The sequence below is a fragment of the Acipenser ruthenus genome, chromosome 42 (genome assembly GCF_902713425.1).
Source record: "Acipenser ruthenus chromosome 42, fAciRut3.2 maternal haplotype, whole genome shotgun sequence".
NCBI lineage: Eukaryota > Metazoa > Chordata > Actinopteri > Acipenseriformes > Acipenseridae > Acipenser > Acipenser ruthenus.
The window spans coordinates 8,268,846-8,295,367 of NC_081230.1; the positions used below are offsets into that span (position 1 = coordinate 8,268,846).

At 42.9% G+C, this 26,522-nt stretch overlaps 1 protein-coding gene across 7 annotated transcripts in view; it reads right to left on the reverse strand.

Moving 5' to 3' along the window:
• Positions 1-24,287, reverse strand: part of LOC117967100 (histone-lysine N-methyltransferase 2D-like) — a 48,315-nt gene extending 24,028 nt beyond the window's left edge. For 2 of the 7 annotated variants that reach the window (XM_059011485.1, XM_059011482.1), the window contains exons 1-27: positions 18,633-18,718; positions 16,408-16,483; positions 15,843-15,954; positions 15,033-15,265; positions 14,735-14,844; positions 14,258-14,420; positions 13,649-13,820; positions 12,722-12,836; positions 11,768-11,943; positions 11,273-11,412; positions 10,625-10,729; positions 9,508-10,373; positions 8,940-9,050; positions 8,182-8,292; positions 7,718-7,822; positions 7,058-7,239; positions 6,673-6,837; positions 6,170-6,279; positions 5,700-5,744; positions 5,029-5,217; positions 4,224-4,394; positions 3,424-3,549; positions 2,741-2,871; positions 2,227-2,392; positions 1,808-1,897; positions 882-989; positions 126-305 (exon numbers count right to left, since the gene is read on the reverse strand). In XM_059011485.1, coding sequence (XP_058867468.1) covers positions 126-305; positions 882-989; positions 1,808-1,897; positions 2,227-2,392; positions 2,741-2,871; positions 3,424-3,549; positions 4,224-4,394; positions 5,029-5,217; positions 5,700-5,744; positions 6,170-6,279; positions 6,673-6,837; positions 7,058-7,239; positions 7,718-7,822; positions 8,182-8,292; positions 8,940-9,050; positions 9,508-10,373; positions 10,625-10,729; positions 11,273-11,412; positions 11,768-11,943; positions 12,722-12,836; positions 13,649-13,820; positions 14,258-14,420; positions 14,735-14,844; positions 15,033-15,265; positions 15,843-15,954; positions 16,408-16,483; positions 18,633-18,653 — 4,279 coding nt within the window. In that variant the 5' untranslated portion in view covers positions 18,654-18,718. Of the gene's footprint in view, positions 1-125; positions 306-881; positions 990-1,807; positions 1,898-2,226; positions 2,393-2,740; positions 2,872-3,423; positions 3,550-4,223; positions 4,395-5,028; positions 5,218-5,699; positions 5,745-6,169; positions 6,280-6,672; positions 6,838-7,057; positions 7,240-7,717; positions 7,823-8,181; positions 8,293-8,939; positions 9,051-9,507; positions 10,374-10,624; positions 10,730-11,272; positions 11,413-11,767; positions 11,944-12,721; positions 12,837-13,648; positions 13,821-14,257; positions 14,421-14,734; positions 14,845-15,032; positions 15,266-15,842; positions 15,955-16,407; positions 16,484-18,582; positions 18,606-18,632; positions 18,720-23,457 lie in introns of those variants that run through there. The other 5 variants (XM_059011487.1, XM_059011484.1, XM_059011486.1 and 2 more) reach the window with 5 other exon arrangements.
• Positions 24,288-26,522: the final 2,235 nt, after the last annotated feature.

Genomic DNA, 26,522 nt, shown 5'->3' on the forward strand with positions numbered 1-26,522 from the left:
CTTAATTGAACAATTAAAAAGACCTGGCAGGTAAGAGGCTCCAAGCAGCTCGATTCAATATTGAAAAGACATGGCTGGAGGTCCTGGATTGGAAGTGCCACTGCTCTACACCCTGCCTTCTCTACCTGGCAAGAAGGATCTCTGGGACAGCGTCTGTCTGCTCAGGTCTCCCGTGCTCCCAGTGGTCTCCAGTATGGGACGCATGGTCGCCTGCAGGTTTCCGGTGAGCGTGGCGCCATCCTTCATCCCCAAAACCTTCCGAAAGAACTGCTGGGAATCCTGGCTCTCTACCCCTGAGGGCAAACCTGAGGAGGGGGGGGGGGGCAGACAGACAAGGTAAGAGAGGAGTTTGAACTGTGAGCAGCAGACAGAACACCACCAGCAACAATACAACAAACCACAGAAGATCTGATACTTTAGATAGTATTGAAAATTAGCCTTTCAAACTGCAGCGAAAACGTTAGCCGCGATTGAATAACCTTCTAAATAGATGAAAAGGAATAGTAGCAAGGATTTTGTTACAAGGCCCAGGTATGTAATTTGATCTACAATGGAACCGCTGTGTACGTACATCCTTGTGAGCTGTAACTAATGAATTAAACATCCAGATAGCTTGCTGTAAAACACACATCGGATATATAGTTAGCAGATTATTGACTGATGCCTTAATCCAGGATTTACTTCTTCATTAAATCTAATCTGACATGCAATTAACATTTTCATTAACATCTGATAGAGGTTTTTGAGGTCTTGAAAGCTAGTGTTAATTCATAATAAACACTATCAACTTCATCATTTAATCCAGTTATTCATGGAAATCAATGACTCCATATAAAAAGAAACCTCGCCCACCTATAATATTTAGCATAAATGTAACCTACCATCTGAAGACGGCTTGTCTGTATCAGAGCTCAGAGTGCCCTCTGCTGGAGTCGAGGTCTTATCCTTGGGAGAGGAAGGTGGCTCTGTACCAGAAGCGGCAGCCGCACCTGCAACAGGAACAGCAAGAGAGAGAGAGAGAGAGAGAGAGAGGGTCTATTGAACAAACCGCCTACGAGGCAACCCAAAGTCTGGAAGAACAGCGGATCATTATTCCAGAATGGTTATTTAAAAATGCATCAAGTCCCCAATGAGCAAAGAAATAACTAGGGCAGAAATGCTGTACGATTCCATTTACTAGATTCAGCTCTGTTTAAAAAAAAAAAAAGCCTGACCTGGTTAATACAAACCACAACATGCAGTTCACAATAGATGGGCTCCATGAAGTGCTTTTGGTCTTCCATCACAATACACAACTTCAAATGAATAAGTCAAATTTGACCTGGACAATAAAGTTAACACCCTTTCTCAAAATAGTTCTGGTTAAACTATTCAAAACGTCTTCACTGTTAAAAGGACAGCTGCACAGTGTCTCCTGGCGCCATGCTGGGGTACTGGAGAAGATCTGGCACAGCCAGAGTCACCACTTGTCTGCTACAACATTCACTTTCCCAGCCAAGTGCCGACCAAAGACGCTCGCACTCACTCACTTAGCTTTGGAGTTTGGAATTCAAGTCAGTATTGCTTAGGGATGGAGAAATCCATTTGCCTTGCGTGTAGATTTGTTACTGAAGTTATCAGGCTCCTGCTAAATCCACTACGAACAAAGCAGGACTTAAAACAGCAGTTACCCAAATCAGCAAGACCAGACAAAGCTCATGAGAAAACCATGGTAATGGGTGCAGAGCAAGTAGATTTCTGACAGCTGCTGCCAAAGCACAGTAATTCCCCTCCCTGCCTCAATGCAGCGGAAAGGCAAGCCACCCACCAGCATCGTCTCCCTGGTTATCTGCTGTTCGACTGCCCTCCTCTTTGAGCTGGGTGCCGTCTGCAGCAACTCTGTCCTTCGCAGCCCCTGCTGAAAACAAGCAAGCAGGGAAGTTAGGGTCTGTCACTGTGCAGAAGCAGGACAGGGATGCTACATCTCCCTCCAACTTAAGTTTCAAAATAGGTTTCGATTTGAAAATAGCGATTTATTCAACTACATGTACAACCAAGTTACTTGCAACAAATCCGTCCGCACATCAGCCAACCAAATTGCATGAGTTAAGCGAATTAAAAACAGTGGCTTAACCAGGATTCACCACAATCAGATTCTATAGCTTCACATGTAAAAATGCAAGCAGGACACACAGTATGTTATCCTCCACTATCTCCCCCTGGGGGTCAGCAGGGCACGGGACCCACCTTGCTCCTGCGATGTCAGGGAGGTTGCAGACTCCTGTGGGGTCGTCTGCAGGGTGGTGCTGGGCTGGGCAGGCCGGTGCAGCCCCTGTGCCAGTCGCTGAGCTCCACCCCCATCCTTCACAGCCTTCCGGCTGATATCCAGCAGCGTCTTCCCAAAGAACGCCTCCTGCACGGGACGGCAGGGGAAAAATTAAAATTACTCTCCATCAGCATTTCAGGAGAAATAAAAAGAAAATACTGTAACAGAACTGCACATTGTTGCAGAAACCAGCTCATCCAGTCTAAAGGATTAGGGAAATGTTTTCTTTCACTTTATTATTATTTAGAAAAAAATCAGACTTCTAGCTAGACTCCCATTGCATTGAGGGGCTACAGCGATTAGGGTATGCTCCAATCACTCCAATCCAGTCAGTAGGACACACATTGTACACTGCCCGTTTTGTTACTTCTGCAACACGTTGCATGCCCCCCCTACACTAGCAGGAATCCTAAACGTGCAGTTCAGACCCAGTACCTGGAGATAAGCAGGAAACATGTCCTCCAGCTTGCTTTTCTTCCTGCCTCTCCGTTTCTTTGCCTGCTCCCCTTCTGGCTCGGCTGCTTTGGGATCGGATGGGCCATCGATTGGGGTACACGGGGGAGCACCTGGGGTAACAGCATGTATGCAATACTGTGTCAAGATACAGTCGTTTCATCTGTTGTCTTTATTCAGCCTTTACACTGGTTACAACAAATTATACACACACATATACATATATATATACATATACACACACACACACACATATACATATATACACACATATATATATATATATATATATATATATATATATATATATATATATATATATATATATGTGTGTGTGTATATATATATATATATATATATATATATATATATATATATAGCGTGTGAAGTTATGAATAGAGCCACTAAAACACCACACTCTATGCATACGTCGGTCTCTCTCTGTGTTAGTGCTTGCACTATTGAGATGTGCCTGTGCTGGCCCTGCAGGCAAAGTGAATAAGCTCAAACATTTACAGCTAGTTTTGCAGTTCCCCCCTAGTAATACCAGTCTTATGACTACTTGATGTTATCTTAGGTAATGAAGTCCAAGATCTGTGCATACAGAGCCGTTAAATTTATGCCCAGGTGTAATTTTGCAGAGGAGTGAGTGAAGTGATACTTGCCTTCCTCTGGGTTCCTCTCAGTGCTGGGACCCTCTGTTCCTGCCTCTCCTGGCAGTAGCTGGGGAAGCTGCCCCTTTTTCGCCCGTGTGTGAGACTTCCTCTGCCGAACCATGAACCCACCGATCCCTGTGCAAAAACCATAGAATCAACACCAACCCAGCCAGCACCGTCTACAGCTAATGGCCATAGGTTTTGCATCACCCTTTAGAATAAATTAATTTAGCTTCAAAGTAATGAAACCAGCTAAATAATGTTACGAATTACATATTGTTTTGAAGTCTTCCCACATACTTCATGAAAAAATGTGACATTTCAAAATCCAACATGAAATACTGTACTATTATTCTGGCTTCAGTAGACTTTTGCGATATTTTGTAGTCTTTGATTATATGACAAATATATGAACATAATCTTATTTTTGTCTCAATCCTAAAATTCTAGGTGATGCTAAACTTTTGTACATCCTACAGTGTTTTAGTTTAAATAAAACTAAAGAAGAATAAACTTATAGCAAGATTTTTCATCATCAAATCACTTCGTGGTCTTTAAAAGGGATACAAAAATATATTATAAAATCAGTCCACTTTAAATACTGCAGCGTGCCTTTTAGTAGCATGCTATTTCGGGTTAATTAAATGGCTGCAAATTTTGCAGCACATTGATATTGTGCCTAAGGGCTCTTCAAGCGCCGGGTTACACAGATTTGCCACTTGCGTTCACCCTGTGCTGAATCACATCTCTACACACAAAGCACTGCAGAACACTCCAGAGCCAATCCAGCACGTCTCTGCGTTGTGTACCTGGTCTATAGGGTTTTCTTTTCCTTTTCTTTCCTTCGTCTGTCTCCTCCGCTCCTGCCTTCCCCCCTTCCGTCTCCGGGCCCCCCTCTGCGTCTCTCTCGGGACCCCCCTCCCGGCCAGGGCTTCCCAGGACGTCCAGTTTGGAGTCACAGTCCATGGGCTCTACCCCTCCTGAACAGACAGAGGCAGCAAGGGTCACTTCACTGGACACGCGCACACACACACTCCAAAGAGAACCAACAATGCAGCAGGACTTCAGAAGATCAGGATTACTTACTCATTTTTACTTTGTCCTAAAATATTCAAATTAACCGTGCAAGTATTTTTTTTTATAGCCAAAATAGAAAAGCCAACATATTTATGTAACTATCCCTATATTTATGAAACTAGCCAGCAACAGATATAGCATGTAAAAAAGTCAGCTATATGGACACAACAAATGGTCAGAATATGGTTAGGAAATACTAGATCACCAAAATCAAATATTTATTAAAACAAAAACTTAAAATAATAAATACAAAAATATAGCCCCACTTTATACCCGTTCTATGCAATATTAAAAATCACACTTCCAGAAATAAGATCCCACAGCACAGAATTAATAAAAAGTTAACTACTTTGTTTTGTATACGCCAGGTCAGTTATCATTACCATAGGAGGGTCAAGGCTGTCCTAGTAACTCAAAGTCTCAGCTACTAAATTCAGTTAGTGATCTGTATTGTACTGCATTAGGAGTTCTGTTTGGGCAACCTGAATGTACTGCTCTTCTCAAGCAGTCCCTCGGTAACAGCACGGCACTGCTCACCTTTGACCTCGTCACCGTCTCCATCTACTTCCTTCAGCTCCAGCCCATCTGGCCCCGCCTCCCCACACAGCGTACCCAATCGGGAGCGCCGCTGCCGCCTCTTGTGGAGAGGAGAGATGGAGATGCTGCGGAGCAGAGACATCCCGGACTCAGTCAGCCAGACCCCCTCCAGCCTGTGGAACTGAGGCTCTGCAGAGACATACACCACAGCGCTGAACTGCACAGCATCACAGCTCTGAACTGCACAGCACAGCCACACACAGCTCTGAACTGCACAGCGACACACAGCATCACAGCGCTGAACTGCACAGCCACACACAGCACTACAGCTCTGAACTGCACAGCGACACACAGCATCACAGCTCTGAACTGCACAGCCACACACAGCATCACAGCTCTGAACTGCACAGCCACACACAGCTCTGAACTGCACAGCACAGCCACACACAGCATCACAGCTCTGAACTGCACAGCCACACACAGCTCTGAACTGCACAGCACAGCCACACACAGCATCACAGCTCTGAACTGCACAGCACAGCCACACGCAGCATCACAGCTCTGAACTGGACAGCCGACTATTTTTTGGTACTTATAAGCTGTTGGGTGTTCATGAATTTGTTTGTACAGAAAGTCTTATTTTTCCAATGAAGCTCATCTCAGTTACATACCTGGCTCCTTCACTTTAACAGGAGTGCTGACAGGTGCTTCCACTACTATGGGGAGATAAAAATAAATAAATAAATAGTTACCTGTCACACATTTTTTATACATACAAATGACCTTCAAGTAGAACCCCATATCCAATTTTCATCCAGAATATTTAATTTAGAATTTTTAAACTTGTTCAGGTGAACTATACAGCCCTGCCAAGACCTTGGGAGGGACAAAAAACAAAAACACATGCATAATAACAATTCACTTACATACGAAGTGACCAAAAGGGATATAAATTCATATTAAATACAAATGTGAACCTCAAAGTGTACACACATATTTGTTCTGGCATACTAAATACAGACGGCTTTCATATCATTTTCCTAGTAGATAGACAGGTGCCCAATCCTTACAGAAGTGCAAAAAAAAAAAACACAACACCACACCTATTTCAGTTAACAGAACTGGATAAAGAGGCACTCACCGGCAGGCTTGGGCACATATGGGCAGCAGCCTGAGCAGATGAATCCCTCGTCAGACGCCTGCTCCACCTCATCCTCAGTGAAGAGCGTCTCACACACTGCGTGCATCCACCTGCCGACAAGCACACACACACGACATTGAGACTTCACCACAGCACACACACACACTCCTGTGCCACCCACAATTGTTTTCTGTACTGGGAGTCCATGGTAAAAGTCTGAAGTGGTAGAAATTCAAAAGTAGTTCTCACAGGGCGCACAGGAATGGAAATAAGACACTTACTGGAGTAGCAGATTCACCTCTTCAAGGTTTTACTACAAGCTTGATTAGCCACATTGTATAGTTAACAAGCTCAGGTGTGTCTTAAGCTCACAGTGAACCCAGGAATGGAGCAAACCTCTGTGCAATGGGAGTATTATTTCGAGCCCTGTGATTGGTACAGAAAGGTTCTCATTTAGAAACCAGTTTGCTTTTTGCTGCGTTTTAAAAAAGCAGGAGTCTCACCGGTCGCAATGCTGACACTGCAGCAGCAGATCCTCTTCCATGAAGTTCTCTCGACAGACTGGGCAGGCCACCAGGCTGGCGCAGGGGGCACAGTGGGTGTAGTTGTTCTGCCACTCGCAGTGAAAACCAGGGGAGGTGGCTCCACACTGCAGGCAGCACACACACCTGCGGAGACAAAAGCAGGGAGAAACAATCAGGGACCACAATATTCAAAAAAAAAAAAAAAAGACGATAACCCACTATTAGTACTAAAAATCAGGGTCTGTATCACCGTTAATAGCAATGAGGCCCTAAAGAGGAAATGGCTGGGTCAGCAGGGATACCCCTTGGCCAGGGTTAAAGAGTTGCACGGTGCCCGTGGAGAACGGGATCCTGCAGGACTCACCACTTGCATTTCCAGCCTCCCTTGGGTACAGTGTTCAGAGGGGGGTCCAGGCAGTACGTGTGGTAGCTGACGTCACAGTCGTCACACAGCAGCAAGCGTGCCGGGTCCGAGGCCTTGCCACACACCTCGCACACGATGCACTCCAGACAGCGCCAGCCTTTGCTCAGCATCATCTTGGTAATCTGCAGGGATGGGGGCGGGAGGGGAGAAGACAGGGTTAGTGCACTATACAAAATCACAATAGCTTTTCCCTTATAGGAGGAGGTGGTTACTTTGGAGGCTCGTGTTGAAAAAGGGTCAGCTTTGTAACACATTTTAAAAACAAGCCCATCAGTTAGGCCCATCCCCCACCACAGTTATAGGAGTGTCCTTACCAATAAAAACACTTGTCAAACTGCTTGACTGATACATTTAATTGATGACAGCAATCGAGTGAATTCTGCACTATTGAGATTTCATTATTTCTCCACATAGCTGTCTAACTAGCTTTTGTTCTCAGATGCTGGATGACAGCCCAGTCTCATTTCCCGTTATCATGTGATGCACTGACCTTTAAACTATCTACCCGAGTTGTAACTAGTAACATTACAAATGCTCTTGTTGGCCCACATGGATCTCTGCTTCCCATTCCCCTTTTGGGTGCATCTCCGTTATTCTCACCTTGCTGTTGACGCAGTAGGGGTGGTAACACTGGGCGCACTGGGCACAAGCCAGCAGCTGCCCCTCTACGCCTCGGCCAAAGCTGCCACAAACCACACACATGTCCTGGAGAGAAAAAGAATAGAAGTATTACTACACTGATGGAGGCACGACCCGAAACACTGGTCTACTTACATTCCAAGAGCTTAACCTTTCATCTAGATCCATCTAGCACTATTACACCCATTCAGTCTGGCATGAACACTTTCAAAACTACTGTTTGATATTTCATCCACAACACACTCAAAAAGACATTCAGTAGTGCTTAAGAGAAACATTGGTACAACTGTAAACTTACTTCAATGGCAACACACGTAAACATCTACCAATTGAAAAAAGGAGTGACAGATTGGTCTTTATCAAGCAAGGGTCTTCCTAAACTGAACACATGCAGATCCTCAGGAGTTACTTGAAATGTAGCGTACCTGCAACAGAACGAATTTATCCGTGTTGGAGAACAGCACCACCGTGTTCTGCATCGTATCATCCTCTTCATCGTCCTCTTCCTTACTGGGGGAGGCCTCCACGTCCATGCACTGAGGGGACAACGAGGGACAGATGAGACTCCCAGACCACTGGCACAGACCGACATGCAAAGCTATACTTAAGAGATCCAGATCTGAGATCAAAACCTGATCCCATAGTGAAGCTACCCTGTACCGATTAGGTTAATTAGGTTCTTATTTCAATATTTAAAACTAAGCTTTTAAAAACACGTTTACAACAGCAGTTTAACAGACAACGAAACCAATACTAATTCACGCTGCATCAATGCTGTTCTGCAAATGCAGCTCAACTTCAAGTTGCTTGATTCCAGTTTTATTTTTACCCTCCCTGTGAAACATTTCAGCTTTAGAAATGGTTTCAAGATTTAGGAACCAATTAAATGCCTGGCATATTTTCAACTAGGGTGAGATAGCAGAATGACACTTGAATCCGTTATGCCGGGTACATGTGACCTGTGCCTCAAACCTGCTTGACCAAGGAGCTATTTATTTGGCCACTGGCCCTTTTGTAAACTAATTTGAAGACAGGGTTACCTGAAAGGGGGAGGCAAGGAGTTACAAGAACATGCGAACGGTAGGCAATTAGATTATACTTCTACGCTACGCCTTGCTGCGCGATAAGCAGTTAAGACTTCTGAAAAATGTGATGGTCCTCGTTTCGGTGGCACTCTTCTTACCAGGAAAGCCTCGATGCAGGAGGCCATGGCTTTGAGACGGGACCGGCCGCGGCCCCTCCCCCCTCCCCCACCGCGAGGACGCCGTTTACCAGGGAAACTGCTGCTGCGGCCCTGGAAGAGAGACGGGGAAACTCCAATCACACTTCCCAAATCCCTGATTCTCGCTGCCCTTTCCCAGGTTCAATATAGTCCGATTCGTGGTCTTATTGACGATTATTAAATATCAGTGAGGACCATAAAAAATAAAATAAAAAACATCATCACGGTTGTAAACTGAATATATCCCTACAATCTGAAACTCTTAACCCGCGATAACACATGTGAGGTTTCAATGTTGCTTTGTTAAAAATAGTTGCTAACTAGTAACAATGCAAGCATGTACACAACTAGACAGACAAATAGTATCTCCTTATATCTCCAGATTAAAATATTATGAGCTAAAGAATCTACAAACCAAGTGGTCCCAGCTGGATAAGCATTTTTCTACATATATGATGTGTACGGGACAATAAAACTTGTGGTGTTGGAGAACGTGGGGGGGGGGGGGTGGGGGGGGGGGGGGGTTTACCTGTTTGATCCGCGATCGCCCCGGGGAGTTCCGCCTCTTGACCTTCTCTCCGTCCATCTTCATGGCGCCGGGGTCGAAGGGCAGCGAGTCGTCTGTCTCTGTGAGCAGCGAGTCGGAGCGCGCCCGGCTGGCCGACACCAGGCCCAGTTCCATGGAGAGGGAGGAGTCGGGCTCTCCGGGGGACTCCAGGAAGCCGCTGCTGCTGGCATCCTCGTGGCTCAGGTTGGACATCTCGTCCATGTACTCCGGCTTCATCACCAGGCTGCCGCCACTGCTCCTCCTCCTGCCAGGGGGAGACGCTGCCTCCTGCTCGGGGTCGACCTCGGGCTCCTCCTGCTTTAGCTTATTCTCTGCCGCCAAGTCCTCCATGGGAGACGCTTTCTCGCAGCCCTCCTCCTCCTCCTCCTCCTCCTGAGAGTCCTCCAGAGGGTCCAGGAGGGAATCCCCAGCGCCAGGCCGCAGAGAGGAAGGGCTGCTCCCTCCTTCCGGGACTGCGTGCTGCATTTCAGAGGGTTTGGGATCCCCCTCCTCCATTGCCTCCTCCACTTCATCTGAAGGAGCTTTGCAAGGGCTCTTAGTCCGATTGCTTTGTGGGGAGGTGGAGGCAGCCTGGGTCTCCCCATCACTGGGGGGATCTCCAGAGGCCAGGGGAACGCTCTGGGTCTTAGAGTCTGTGTCTTCAGAGTCCTGCCCGGAGTTGGTTTCCCCAGACTCTGATGGAACCCCAGGTTCCAGAGGGGCGCACCATTCTTCCTTGTGTTCGCCTGCGCCCCCTGTCTCGCAGTCCTGGGATGGCAGGCTTTCAGGCTCCTTGTCGATGCCGATATCCTCAGGTTGGATGTCATTCCCACCGCTCTTTGCAGCCTCTGTAAATGCAAGGAAGATGAAGGGGTTCAGCACAAAGCAAACCCTTACCAGAAAGCTTTATTTTGTATGTGTATGCATTCTGTCAGGATAAAAAACAGGATTCATAAAAGCAGTGCTTTAACTAGATGAACCAGTGCTGCTTAATTCTGAAGTGATTAAAAACCAATGAGCATGGCCTGTTATAAAAGTCAAAAGGTACGCAAAACATCGAGTGCTAATTCATGGAAGCCTGGGCCACCTTCACTCATACCCGTGTGTGGAGAGACGCAGGGCTGCTCCCGATGAGCTGCCAGCGTTTCTGTTCCCTGTTGCAGATTCTCCTTCACCTCTCTGTCCTCCGAGTCGGACTCTTTCCCTGCACAGACCAGAATCCCAGTTAGCTCACGTTTCACCCAAACATGAACGCCATTTTAAAAATGCATTGCATTAGCATTGCAGTAAGCTTTGAAAGCTTGTACAGTGTTGTATAAAGTTGGCAGGTATCCTAGACGTTTGAGTAGCAAACATTTCGTTCAACATACATCCCCCACCACAGCTGTTTATAAATATATCTACGTACCCATCGACAGCAAATCAACTACCACATTGTGGATGCAGGAATATCACACCAATATCAATGAGAAAAGTAGTATTGTGTCAATATCTTTCCTGTATGTAATAAGATCTACCTGCCTTTTATTGCAGGTGCATGAAGGGGAACAAACCAGCCTATGATTTCTCCTAGCATATGGACAGAATCCTCCTGCTTTATTCTAGGACAGCGATTTCTGCAGGTACCCACTTCATTTAAGGGGGGGGGGGGGGGTCTACTTGTTCAAATCAGCTACCCATATATCTAACATGTGCAACAATTAAATGACATCTAAAAACCCTCTGCTGTCATTCTAGGCCTGCTTACCCAGCTCCATCGGTGTGCCTGTGTCCTGGGCAGCAGCTTTGTCAGCGACTGCCAATGCTGGAGAGGAGCCCCTGCATAAGACACAGGTGTACTTGCCAGCTGGGGTTTCCGAGAGACCTGTACATTCACGGTGCACCCACCTGTAAAGACATCAAGACCTCAAGTCAATACGGGGACTGCAAAACGACAGAAAGCATTACAAGGCTCCTACGATCGGGGAATGTCACTGTATGTATGTTTGTGCCCACGCGCTCCATTAAGGAAGCCTAGCTCTTGCATTAGCACTCTAATGTCTCTGTACTCTGAAACTGAACTGTGTTTTATGGTCATTCCTCATCTAAAATTGAAAGTGTTAAAAAGATACACACACAAGCCCAGTTCACAGAGTAAGCAAGATATATATATATATATATAAATCTTTCCGTCTGAGCCGGACAATGAGCCCGGAGGATTCCCAGAATCTCACACGCAAACAGCCTGGCGGAGCTGGCTTACCCTCGACACGTCTGGCAGCACAGAAGGCTCTCCGTTGGGGTTGGTTTCCCGCAGCTGGCACACACAGCGCTGCGGTGCCGGTGGCAGCTCTCACACAGGGAGTAGTTCTCATACCAGAGGGCCCCGCTGTGCGATGCCGAGCCCCGGGTTCCACACTCGCTGCACACGCGGCAGTTCTGCAGCCAGAGAGAGAGAGAGAGAGAGAGAGAGAGAGAGAGAGAGAGAGAGAGAGAGAGAGAGGGGCAGGATTTACACACACAATCGCCGAGGGCATTGCTGCTTGCTGATAATTGGTTTGACTGACTTTTTTCAATATTCCTTTAAAATGCAAAAGGGCTTTTTGAATATTTGTCCCCGCACTAGTGAAAATCTATTATGGGAGAACATTGCCCTAAATGATACACTGTTTAACAATAAGAAACGTATTAGAAGCATCGAGTTCTTATTAAAATGTCACATCAGGTTAATACAAATAAATCAGGTTGCTTTTTGTAAAGACAGAAAAGTTACACAGTGTACTATAAAGGGTCTGGTCTGGATAACACACTGCATACCTGAGCCAAAAGAGTCAGATTAAAAGTTTGAACACCATATTTAGATACTGGGGCATTCAATGAACAAACACAATGTCTCATATACAAATTCTGCAGTCAAACCTGTATTAAACCACCTTTATAGAAGTACCACTTGCCAGTCACGCCCATCAGGGATGGCAATAAGACTCCCATTGCATAGCAGTTTGATCCATTCCCAGTTTTTCTACGAGTTTAATAAGACACACCTGATCTTGTTACCTGCACACTGTGGCTAATCAAGCTTTTAGTAAAACCTGGAATGGGTGAAACTGCTATGCAATAGGAGTCTTGTTTCCATCCCAGGCGCCCACTGTGGTAAAACGATATGAAACACTTCACAAGCTCAACAAGAGGACCTGTCGGAGTTTCAGTCTCTTACCTTGCACTTCCATGTGTCGGTAGGCAGGGATTCCATGGCTGGCTGCAGACAGAAGGTGTGGTAACCCTTATCACAGGCATCGCACACCAGCATCATGGAGTCCTCACCAGGCTGCCTGGAATCAGAGACAATGTGCACAGCGTTAGCGAATCAAGCACTCATCTCAGACAGACTGAGGCTCTCTATGACCCAATTAATTACATTACATCCCCCTCCCTCACTTAAACAATTTTTCTTTACCATAAACATCTCAATGTAAATCCTGCTGTTGGGGGTGAGCTAGTGTTGTGAAATAAAATAAAAATAAATGAAATTGCTACAGCCATACAACAAACATCCCCAATACATCAAGCTTAGAAAGTACAAAAAAAAAAAAAAAAAAAAAAAAAAAAAAAAAAAGTACGTTTTGCATTGCACTTGGATTGCAATGGATTTTAGGGCTGCATTATCCCAAGCTTATAGAATTACAACCTTGTGCTACAATCATACAACACATCTGGCAATTGTACAATTTGTAAGCAATAATAAAATCAGCAAACATATTTCTGTCAAGGGGATAAATGGTTATGCTAGGGTAAACCAATTAAGATTTCAGGAGCAAATGGGATGGTGCAAAACAGATTTTTGACTAACTATTTATTTATTTGGTGACTTACAGGTGTTATAGGGGAGTACAGGGTTACAGTGCTAAATCAATACAGTACAGTTTACAGTAAGTGCAAATTATACTACTACAGTATGAAATAAGATGCAATAAGAGAAGTTCAGATTACAACAATTGATATCTACAATAACATAATAGCAGTGCAATAGTGCAAGGATAGTGCCTCAGCCGAGGATTCAGTAACGTGGTACTACGGCATTAGTTCAAATACATGCTAGAATGAAACGGATAATAGGACGATGTCTGAATGCTGCGAGGCTCACCTGCAGGTTTGGCACACTTTGCACTCCGGGCACTGCCAGCCTGAGCGCTTGAGTGGCGTGGCGCTGATCTCCAGGCACGCCCCGTGGTAGTGAAGCCCACAGCCGGTGCAGAACAACTGGTCCAGGAGCTCCCCGGGGGAGTCGCACACCGCGCAGCGAGCCTCTTCCTTCGCTGGAAACACAGGACAGGGACAGAAGGCATCACTGGATTATTCCACAGGCAGCTCAACCAATCACAAAAAAATCCAAGGGGTCGAACATTCCTCATCTTTCAGCAATCCCTCCAGGATTACGCGATGGAATAAAGCAACACATTTCATAATCGATTGCATTTTTTTAATTCTGCACATCATTTCATTGCGAGCACGATATCTGTGATTTGACACAGTCTCAAACTTTCGGAGCTACTAATCTGAGCTGCATCATATTACCTTGCTGCTTTTGCAACATTGGATGCTTGGTTCCTTTTTAAAAAAAGATTGCGTAAAATGTTGCGAAATGGCATTTATTCAATCACATAAAAGCCCTAAAAAATTGCTTAATTTGAGGTTTGTTTTGCACAACACTGGAGTCTAAGGTGTTGTTCAGAACATGGCTTCCCTTCCGTACCTATTTCAACTGCCTTATCCACATGCTCCGGACAAAGAAGAGCTAAATGCTTCATGGATTGGAATGAACCACTGGCCGCAGAGCAGGGGAAGTGATAGAACCGCGAACACGCTTCCGACTGGCACCGAATGGTAGCACCCAGCCTCTTACAGTATTCACATCGCTGCAACGAGAGAGAGAGAGAGAGAGAGAGAGAGAGGTTGATTAGTGAAATACAACAAAGACCCATTATAAAAGACAACACTTTATACACTACTGTAACTCCCACCTACATAATAAAGCTACACATGAACAATATTTTTCTACCCTTGAACATAACCAGGTTGGTACTCTGATCCATTTCAAACAGCAAATGGGTACTAATATATATAATAGCAGAATGTTTTTTTTTGCTTTTAAAATGAAAGCTCTGTGAATGGGTCCCCTTTGAAGCCTGTGCACATGACAATTGAGAAAGTTTTAGGAGGGCTGGCTGACCTGCTTGATCCCCGAGGCGACTGCCCTGTCCACACCAGCTAGTCCTTGGCTACTGTCTTGCTGAACTCCTGCTGACCAGGCTGCGCACCAGTGATGAGCCCAGCAACGACCTGCAGAACCAGACAGAAGCGCAACGTTGCATTTAACACAGGACAAGATACGATTACAATTCTTCAGTAAAGGTACCATCATCAGTGTCTTCAATAAAGAATTGAAACATGTTAGTATTTCTACATTTCTTACGATTTAATGTGAAGTAGATACAAAAGAGAAAAAAAATACTTGACTAAGTATTTACCTGTTTGGTCAAACAGTAAAGATGCAGAGAAGCCGTCTGCAAAGCCGATGCTGGACAGGTCATCCGAGAGCCCTTGTGCCCTCGCTTCCTCCCCGATCTGTCCAGCAGCCTGGTCACTCTCAGGGGGCAGCTCTGGCCGGTTATCCGAGGGTTCAAAGCTGCGCAGTTCTCTCTGTCCATGTAAACTCCTCCCGCCACAGTTACAGAAAGCACAACCCTGCTGATTCTCCCTGCTGTGCCGAAACATCACAGCGATATTAACAGAAAGTTCATCAAAAGCAGGAGATTACATCTCATCTTCCTCACTTACTCGCAGCCTTCAATTCAATCTAAATAAGACTACCCACACATGCCCATCTCTCCCCTCTTTAAATACTCCAGGCCTGTGTGACTAAGATAGATGAATGGCAGTTATCAATCAATCTTTATTTTATATAGCGCCTTTCATAGTGGACCACTATCACAAAGCACTTCACAAGATGCAGTAACAACAAGAAAATTAAAATACAGGGAAATGCATAATACATGCTATACAGTTAAAAAAAACAATGCATAATACATTAAATACAGTGGAAAGTGCATAATACATGATAGTAGGATAATACATGAAATAGTAGCAGCAACTCAGCAGCTAATAGCAGATATCAGGCTTAAAGAGCATTGAAAGCAAGAGAACAGGTGGAATCAATCAAGTTATCTAACATGCACCTAGAGAACTCTCTGAAACGTGAAAGAGTTCACCATACTGTGGGATCCATTGAGGGGCTTGCTGTTGGAACTGCGGTTTAACTAGCGCAGGAGTGGGGTTACCTGGGCTGGCCTGGGGGATCCGGTGTGTGTTCCTCGGTCTTGGAGGTGGCAGCTGGTGGCTCTGGGTCCCCCTCAGAAGGGGCAGGCTGCTCTGGGGGGGCGCTGTCATCAGCTGGGTTGGGGGGTGGAAGAGATAAAATAAATCACACAGCTCAAAATAAAAACCTGCACTAAGCTTCAACCTCTGAGCACTAGGTTCAAAAACTCATCTTGGGTCTTCATTTTAAATGGAGTCTCAACTCAGCCTATGTGTAACACACATTAAAAAAATCGACACTCAAAGTGCGTCCAAGGACAGGGGGGTGATCCTTCCAGTCCTGGGCAGGCTTGAGGCATGGAGACTGGACGGATCCCTCACCCCTAAGAGAAAGGGTGTTCCCTCCACTCTAGGGCAGGCTTCAGGAATGCTTTTGGCACATTTAGGAGGAACGCCAGTGACACTGCTTGTGCTATCCATGATCAGAAATTAGGGGCTTCGGCTTCCAGTGCTGCCAATACCCAAACATTTAGATATTTCCAATACTGACCCACATAGAAGAGCCCAGTAACAAATGCAATGTAGTACCTGAGGTTTCCTCCTCGCTGTTCGATTTCTGTTCATCCATTCCTTCCCCTGAACCCGATCTCCCTGGCAGAGAGACCTGAGAACAGGAAGCAGTTACAAAACACAACAGTTAAAAAAGGAGGAAACAGAAACAGGCAGTTCAGCAGATCAACTGGAAATCAAGCACAGCTCATCTTGCAGGGGTGTTTTTTGTTTATCATATTGGTCCAAGCCTTAATCTGTTATTTTAAATTCAACTCACAATAAGCACGGAACAATACACCCCATTCTTTGAAACTATTTAAAAATCAAAAGAAAAAAAAAAAAGGAGTACTTCCCATTTATTGATGTTAAACAGGAATTCAATGTTAAAAAAAATGAATGTTTTGTTGTGCAACCTTACCCCACCTCAACAAGCTTCAGGACGACCTTGCAACTGTACAAACTACGTGCAATTGGGTCACATTTTAGATTATACAGGGCGATTAGAAAGTAAGTTTACAGTATCAATGATAAGGTGTGTTGATACGGTACACTTACTTTCTAATCACCCTGTATATGAAATGGCCAGAGGTATCAAATATAATATTACAGGTTTCAGTGTTTTTGCCATGAGCTATAAAACAGCTTCTTAAAATCTGTAACCATCTACTGCAGCTACCTGCTACTCCTGATGGGATCAAATACAAATGACGCACATGGGGCTGAAAATAGAGACTGAAGAACACTAAAGCTTCAAGCCAGGCACTAAACTAAATGAATGCAACGTTTCAATACGAGGCTATAACACGAAGCACAGGACAGTTTGACTGTCTATTCATCAGGTTCACAGCCTTCTTCACTTTAACCCGACACCTCGGATCCAACCTGGCTAAAATGTTTTTTTTAATTATACATTTTGACTGCATTTCCAATTCAATGACTTTAACCCTTTCATGCATGAAATATTGAAAATAGCTTTAATTTTTTTTTTTTTTTTTAAAAGCAGTTTTGAACACACAAATATATTTCTCATTGACATTTTTATGGCAGCTGGCTCTGCATTTGCATTTGCATCTTTCCACACGTCTCCATATAAAGGATAGGAGAGGGGTTTTTTTCTGTTTATCTGTCCTCATGAAAGGCTGACATTGGATTAGACCAAGATCTTTCCTCTCTTTTAAAGAAATTTTATTGTTTTAATATCACAGAAAAAAGACACCACCCCACAAATTTATATATATCAGCAATACAAATCAATTAAACTCATCTCCGATTAAGACTTAAGCCTAGTCTATACAGGGCAAGAACTGTAGAGCTCTAACATTAATAAAGTTAACTCCAAGAAAGTAATAAAATAAATAAAAAAGTTGAATTAAAAGGCAGGGTGTAAGGATACAACACTGTCGCGATACCATATATACATCACAACATGCAGGTCTCGATACGATATATCACAATACAAGTGATGGTCCCGAGGGGCTACTTGTATGACCCACAGGAAGATCAAAAGATCACTTAATGAGGTAGGGATGGAAATAAGACTCTTACTGCACAGCAGTTTCACCCATTCTTGATGAGCCACGGTGTAAAACCAGGAGCGGATCAAACAAACTGTGACGGATTATTTTGTTGAAAGATAATTCACCCACCAGTACCTATAGTTTTAAACTTGAACCAACCTTTTTCTGCACCAATACTTATTATACCCTGTAAAGTCAAAACCTACTACTTTCTTCTCATTAATAATAAAAAGGACATCCCTTTAAAGTGGTGTTAAGTACACAGTTATCGGTAATTTAGAAGTTAATTAGCTCAATGTAAAAAAAATTAAGTACAAGCAACGTTCAAAACAAAGTTACACCGATAGCAAAAATCCTACCGTAGAATTTAGTTACCGGAAGAAAAACATTTTACAGCGAATGTAAACTGCATTAACCTGAAATTAATACGCAGATTCAGTCTGCAAACCCTTGCTTAAAAAAAAAACAAACAAAACAAACAGCCGAGTAGCATTATTATTACATTATTATTTATAAGCCTCACTTCAGAACGTAAGCACCCTACCGTTATAGAACCGAATATTTATAAAATTACAATTTGCTGCTTAAACACTCACAATAATTTATATTTATTTTATATATATATATATATATATATATATATATATATATATATTACAATATTAATGTATATATATATAACTCAAACGCGAACCTGCGGATTAGGGGATTTTAAACCCCCTTATTACGAACAGAATTGCCAACCTGACGACGGGTAGACTTCATGGGAGTTGCTCGTCAGCGAGCAGATGCGTATTGTAAAAATATTACGCGCTTCTCCTATAAATAAATAGTTTATATATTAAATCTATAAATAAATAAATACATAAAACCCCTGTGTCCAAACTCCGACTCTTGAGCTGGAGACACAAAGGAAACACAACTTCCGGGTCCTACAACACTTCCTGTAACGGGAACCCTTCACCACAGAAAATAAAGTTCCGAGGTCGACAAAATTCAGATGAACAAACACTGTACGCGACACACAACGTTAAATACTTCATGTATTTGTATCTGAAACAGAAAGTACGATTTAAAAACACGAAACCAAAAAAAAAACACACAAATAATAATCATTTAACCACCTTTTCGCCGAATTGTTAGCGAAAGATCAATATTAAAGCGGTAACATTATAGTACAACTACATTATATACTACAGTACTGATAAGTATTCTATAAAAATAAGGTATAAACCCGATGGGAAGATTCATTGTTGCGATTAGAACTGCATAGTTTCGTAAACCCGCGTCTTGTCCCCTTATTAACAAAGGATGCAACCCCTTACTTTGTCTAAATTTGACAGATCTTTAAGACCCAACTTGACAAAGTTCGTAGATCAAATCAGCCATTACTAGCCTCCACCTGTTAATTAAATGTTCTTTCATAGTCAGATACGGCACCGGTACAGTCATTCATATGTATTACATTTGAGAAATACACTTCTGAAATGGTTTTCAACATGAAACCGATCCAGTGACCATAACAAGAGCAGGGTGAACCACAAACTAATTGAAACAGGCAACTGCGTTAAAAACAAAACACCTATTTTTAAAATTGCACTTTAAAATCACTGTGCCAAACTATACAGAAATAAATCCGGACATCGCCCAATATTAGTGCAGAGATATGAACTGGATTAGAAACCTTTGGGTCTATAATTATGACACAGAAAACATCGTGCATTTTAATCACTGGGACAAACGACACACACATAAATCTGGACAGCGTCCAATATTGGTGCAGAGCTATGAACTTGAATTCGTGAAGGTCGACCATCGCACTGAAATATTCGCTTTGCCAGCAGCTCATTTCATTCACCGAGCACCCATCTCTTCAGCACTGGTTCGGGGTCAATTTAAAAAAAAAAAAAAAAAAAGCAGTTTCTTCTGGTGCTTTTGCTTAAGTTTACGAACTAGTTCCAGCTGTATAAAGCACAGTCAATGTCCAAACGCAAGTGCTATTCAAAGTGTGAATACAGTACTTAAAACGAAGCCCTTATCTGCCTCTTACATTGTATATGCTATGTTACAGCAGATCATGACAGTTTATAAGGAAAAAAGTTACAGGACTGTAGTTCATGTAAATTCCTAGTTCGTTTTAATAGCAAAATATTGACACGTATAAAGGGGTATCTTAAACGCCTTTATAAAATTATTTTTAAAAATGTAAATCAAATCAGTGCAATGTTTTTTGTATCTTCCTCAATTGACATCTTTTGCCTGCCCTGTAACTGAAATGCCCATCATTTGATTAAGCTAACAATTCAAGTGGAAAGCAAAAAAAAAAAGCTTTTTCTACACCAATAAAATGACATGTTTCAATAACTATAACTCGCAATAGCATCTGTTGATTGTCTTCATCAAAGGTATCAAAAGACTGTACAATTGTAGTTTTAGAACTGTTTTTACACAGCACCGGCTATTGACAACATAACAAACTTTAAAAACCCTGGACTGCAGGATTCAGATTAACTTTGAGCTATAATGAAATACTGATACTTGGAGAGAAAACAAAACACCCTAGAGATGCCACAATCTGTCTCAAGGAGGTCTGGAGCACAGAGCTTCTACAAAGTTGATCCTAACTGTGTGTGCAGGTGCAGCATTAATTATTCAAATTACAGTCTATTCCCCTTCCAAATGAAAAGGCAGCACTGATCTGTATTGTTGTCTATAGTCACATGCTTACAGTACGGTACCAAAAGCTACAGATCTAGCCCCCCCGCAACTCTCAGCACTGTGTCCGAGGAAGGAGAACAGCAACAAAGCACACCACAATTTCAGTTATTCTTGTAAACCACACTCACACACTTCTACAGGAACCAAGGGGTACCACCTGTATTAAAAGATTTACAGTCGCCCGTTATCCCTCCCTTTACTCAAGGAAGCGCGCTATCAAGACTAACTGCCTTCAGAAAGAAAGGAAATGGAACCAGATACTGGCCGCAGGATTTTTTTTTATTATTGTAGAAAAAAAAAAAAAAAAAAAAAAAAAAGAGACGGCCCTTGTCCAAGCACTACAATGGCTAGTCCTTAGCCGCAAAAGAGCACACCCCAATCCTAACCTGACCACTCGAACATCCAGACCAATAGCCAGGTGCATAACACACCTTAAAGTCCACCCCTTAAGTTCTGTTTGAGTTTAAGGGTGTTGCAGAGAGCAGCTCAACCCATTTAGGTCAACGCCCAAATGAAGGGAAAATGTATCCTACAGTGCTTAAACTTAAAGTGGTTTCTAGCAATAGAAAATCTACTGGCAGCAGTCTTTTTGGGGGTTTCCTATTACCAGTACAAATTATACTACCCGGAAGAAGCCCCCAAAAAGACTGCTGCCAGTAGTTAACCACCATCAGGGCGGATGAAAGATAAACACTTCGATTTTACTGACTAAGTTCAGAGAAAGTGAAATGGGTGGTTATGTTAAGAATTGGTTTAGTGCTGCTACTGGCAGCAGCAGAATCAGCTGCCTCAGGGCCAGTACAAACCCTGCAGGTAGCAACACCTGCCTAAATTTAATACTTTATGCAACCAGGACCTGGGGCTTCTGTCACGCAGAGGCACCAAATTGTGTCGTGGTTGCGTTTAAAGTAAAGCATAACGTTCCACAGTTTGGCAGTCCTTAGCCGTTCTACCATACTGGCCTGCTCATCTTTTGAGAATGTCCTTACCAAGTTTCATCAGAATTTTGACAAGTGGTTCTCTAGAAATGGAAGCATGACACATGTATGTATGTTGCACAGATAGTACAAAAAAAAACATGCAAAAAGGTTCATTTGAAGGGATGAAAGCAGGGCAGGCTGTGTGCAAGGTTCATATACAAGTATTGCATTTGTTTGTTTTTCTAAAGATGGGTTTAGGTGAAACCCCTCGTTGGCTAGACCCATATTATGTTATTAATATTACTCAGAGAGTCACGTTCTGAAAGTTCGTGTTGACAAAGAAATAGTTTGATAATACATTGCATAACCCTACTCTCACTGCCCAGGGCACACGGATACCACTGTACAGCGCACAGACACAGAGCAAGGATCATTTCTTTATCATTGTAACAGACTCCTTGCACGTCAATTAACTGAAACGCGACACACAGTGACCGGTTGTAGCTTTGCTTAGGACTGTGTCGAGGGGCATGAGCCAAAAATAAGCAGTCTTTTAGAACACCGAGGTCATAGAAATAGTATTTGTAAATGTAACAGTTGTGAAGTTCTGCCTCTTTCCCATCGTTCAGTACGATTGGGGAAACTAAATTAACCGTGCTTAACTGAAAATGCGTGGCTGTGCGGCGAAATCTCTTTGGAAAGCTGGGGTGATGCGATGTTGATGTGTTAACTGGGCCCCGCTAGTACTAGGCCGCGCTGAGGTGTACGGGTGTAAAAACAAGACTTTTCCAGGTGTATTTTAGGAGGGAATTCTCTCAGTCAAAAACAAAAACAAAACCACACGACTTAAGACAAGGCACTGCCAATTCCCGGTCGAAACTCCGTGTTTCTGACCAGGTTTGAGAACATGGTTAGCTTTTCTGCAGAACAACCACCACCGATTTAAATGTCCCAGACTACACTCCAAGTTGGCCCACGGTAGGCTTCCGTTGTTTGAGGGACAGTGTTTCTTCAGGAGGATATGGCGATACAACGCGTTTACTTTCATCAAACCTGCGCAATTTTACTATGCGATACCTCCTAACCAATACTGTTGACCACTTAAATTACACATGCAAGTGTGTACCGCTACTCCTTGGAGAACAGGTTCCAATTCATAACGTGTTACTGGCAGACTAGCCTATAGTTTTAGCTTACCTTAGTTCGGTCTTAACACATTTTTCTAGAACAGTGTTTTTTTTTTTTTAAAGTACATTTTCAGTAACGTTGTAATAGATACACATATGGAGATATCTACAGTAATACCATTTTATAGACATCAAAAAAATAGTTTAATTGGGTTTGATGGGGGGAGGAGAAGGGGGGGGGTTAAACAAAAGAGATTTGGTCGCTAATTAAAATGGAGATGTATTCTAATGAGGCCTTCCATTAGGAAAATATATCTGTCAAATCTGCTTTGTATACCTAAAATACAATGCTTCAGAATTAAACACATAATCGGCACTGAAAATACAATTAAATAAAAACCGTTTCAATTTTTAAAAGCAGATTTGCGTATAGAACTATGCACAGGACTGCAATTGTATATATTTTTTAAACTCTACGTCATATTTACATTTTAAAAGGCATCCGAAATTAGCTAACAATCTAAGATTTTACCATGGAAAGCAACACTCGTTTTAAAATTAATAATACTCAAACTTATCAAAATCTCCCCAGAACAGCCGTCTCTCCAGGACAGTCGTGATTGAACAGCAACTGTAGAGATAATTTAAAAACAATTTCCAAACCATTTAAAAACAAACATTAAAATAACATTTGAATGGTAAAACAACGGCACGCACCAAATACGCATGCATACCTTTGAAAGCAAAAATAACCCTTTTAGTTATGAAATTAAAATTGCCGTAATTAGTTAAAAGCCAACTAACCTTTTACGCTGCAGTCTTGAAACCTTCACACATCAAAATACTCCCATTTGGAAAGAAGCGTTGGCTAATCTCACTTCGAATCAAAACAGGGAAGCGCCCGATCGAGAACATACGAATTACAGATACAACGATTCCTTTAATAAAAACACGAAAAGAGCCGAATAAAACTTAGCAGGATCAAATACAATCCGCCGCCTCGTACCCAATGCTCGACTCCCGAAAGAATTAACAACGCTGCATCTGGGCTCGCTTTTCTCTGTAGTTGTAATCCACTTCTTGAGAAAGATATTCCCGTTGATTTCATTTAAAATTTGCAACAATAATAACAACAACGACAACAACAAAAAAAAAAAAAACACCGTCCGGCTTGCTTTTAACTTTGCAGATTTACAATGTGTCTCCTCTCGCACACACATCAGTTCTCGCCCGTTGAGTTCACATTAGTCAAGGGCTTGGCGGTTTGTTCATTTAAAAAAAAAATGTTTTTTTTGTTCTTCTCCCCTTGTATTTATAATGTATGTTTTATGTGCAATCGCTGTTTGCTATGGGGCCAGCAGCAATTACTAAGAAAGAGTTGGTTGGGGCAGCCATTTTCAACCCAAAAGAGAAACACAGTCACAAGGCGCCTCTTTATCCCCTTCAAAAAAACATAAACACGAGCACAGAGCGACCTCGATTTAAGTCATATTAATTGACCTCTCACCCACCACACAGACACATTGGTACCACCAAGCAATTGCGTGAGAATTTGCGTCATGTAACGAAAGGCCGTGTTTGTAGAGATCTCGAGGAAGGATACACAACAAGATGTTGAGCAAATACGCTGTGCTGTGTGTGCCCGTGTGTATCCCTCCGCTGGTTAACCCCTTCCCTGCCGCCCGGTTTCAGCTACACCACGTGGCTTGTGTGTTGCTTCCCCCCCCCCCCCCCGGTGACTGATGGTTGACCTGGTCTGAGACCCAAACCTGCCTCTATCACATACCCTCCAACATTTGATATTTGAAAATAGGTACACTACATCGCTGATATTATTATTATGATGATGATGATGATGATGATGATGATGTTAGAGCACATTTAAGGTAGTTGTTTTACCTTTTAAACTATACAAACTAAACAAAAAAAATACCGCTTACAGGCAGGAATGCAGTATTATATACAGCAGTTTCTAAATTGATCCGAGTTTATTTTACGGAGGGGGTTTAGTTTATCAAGGTAATAGCTGTATCGACCGTGATTGTGATTTGGTCATTTAATTATTAATTTTTACCAGTACTATGTGTTTAGCATTCTAGTGACATTTTATAAAATATACTGACGCACAAAAGAAACGCAACACTCAGGTCTAATGGATTTAATCAAATATTTTAAACATAGATATCAAACAAAATCACAGAAAATGTGAATAAAAATACAGATCAAAGAATCATGATAAGTTTTCAGTATGAAACGTGACACACTGTCAAAATGAAAACATTACAAAGTTAGTATCGGGTATGACCTCCCTACGCATTAACACAATCCTGGCAGCGTTGACGCATAGACCTGATCAGACTCTGGATAGGCTGCTGTGGGATGTTCTGACACTCTTCCTGTGCAGCTGCAGCCAGCTGGTGAAGGTTGGCTGGTCGCGGTTGCTCCACCGGTTGGTTTGAACAACGCAACAGTCCGCATAACGGTCCTGGGCCGGTGTGGTGACCCTCTGCCTTCCAGGACGTGGCCTGTCCCTCACAGAGCCGGTTTCCTGGTTTCTCTGGACTAGTCTGCTGATTGTTGAAGCAGAACATCTCATTCTCCGGGCAACTTCTCTCACAGACAGACAGACCGCCTTCAAACATGCCGATAGCAACCAGGCCATCTTCATTACTCAAGAGGGGCATGGTCGTGTCTTTCGCTGTTCTTGCGTTAATTAAAATCGCATCTTTTCGAATGGCAATTTATACAGATTATTAATCAACTCATTTTTGGCAATTTTAACTCAACTCAAATACCAAACACTGAGCACCTGGCGTTTTTTATGAAATCACATGACTTGAGCTCAGTATTTTGTTATCCCAAGGAACAATACTACACAAACAATCAACAAGCCTATCTGCTCACTATTTAAAATGTAACTAACATTATGTATGTGCCCCAATGAGCTATTGATGTAAAACTTGGACTGTTGCGTTTTCATTGTGCCTCAGAATACAAAAGGGGATGACAGCCCAGTCCACAGTTATGTCAAAGTTTGACCTCAGAGGATATTTCAATACAGGGCTGTTACTAGTTCAATTCCAATACACCAACTATACCTTTCTGATGTCACTTAAGGGTACCCCATATTTAAAACCAACCAGAATATTTTAATAAAACTTTAGACTCTGTTGAGTTCAAAGTGGAAAAGTTGTGATAGTATTCTTGATCTACAGAAGCATGCAGAAGCATGTTTGTGAATTCCAGTGGTTGCCAAACTGAAGCAGCCACATTAATGCTGCTGCTGCGCGTTTGGTTAGAGAGATGCAACCAAACATGCATATGCATATGATCATACTTATAATAATCTTGTGTCCACATTTTTTTTTTTGAAAGTTGTTGCACAATTGCTATACCTATAGGGCTGGTTGAATGAAGCTCCTTAGTGAGATTCTGAAGGTCTGTCCTTCTGTCCATATATTGCACTTACTCATATGCATAGCTAAAGAGCTTGTTCAATTGAAGAAACATTGGGAAGTCTTTAGCTCAGGTTACTCAGAGTATCGGAATCTGGGGGCATATGGAGCTATTTGTTCCGTAGGTCTGTCGTTACATTTTTACATTCATTTGACGTAGGTCAAAGTCTAATGTGGAATTACAGCCTTGGGATGAATGCCTTTGACATCTCACTCGCTTGTTGTAAAATGAAAATCTACCCTGGGGTTTACTGGCTGGTGATCGCAAGCTGGGTGCTTTTTTTATGAGGATAAAACAGATCAAATATGCACTTCAGTTAATAGATCTCAAATCCAGAAATATTTTGTTCAGTTATTGTTTCTCTCTTGCCCTACAAACCACATCCTGTTCCCTGGATTGCAGCAGGCAGCGCT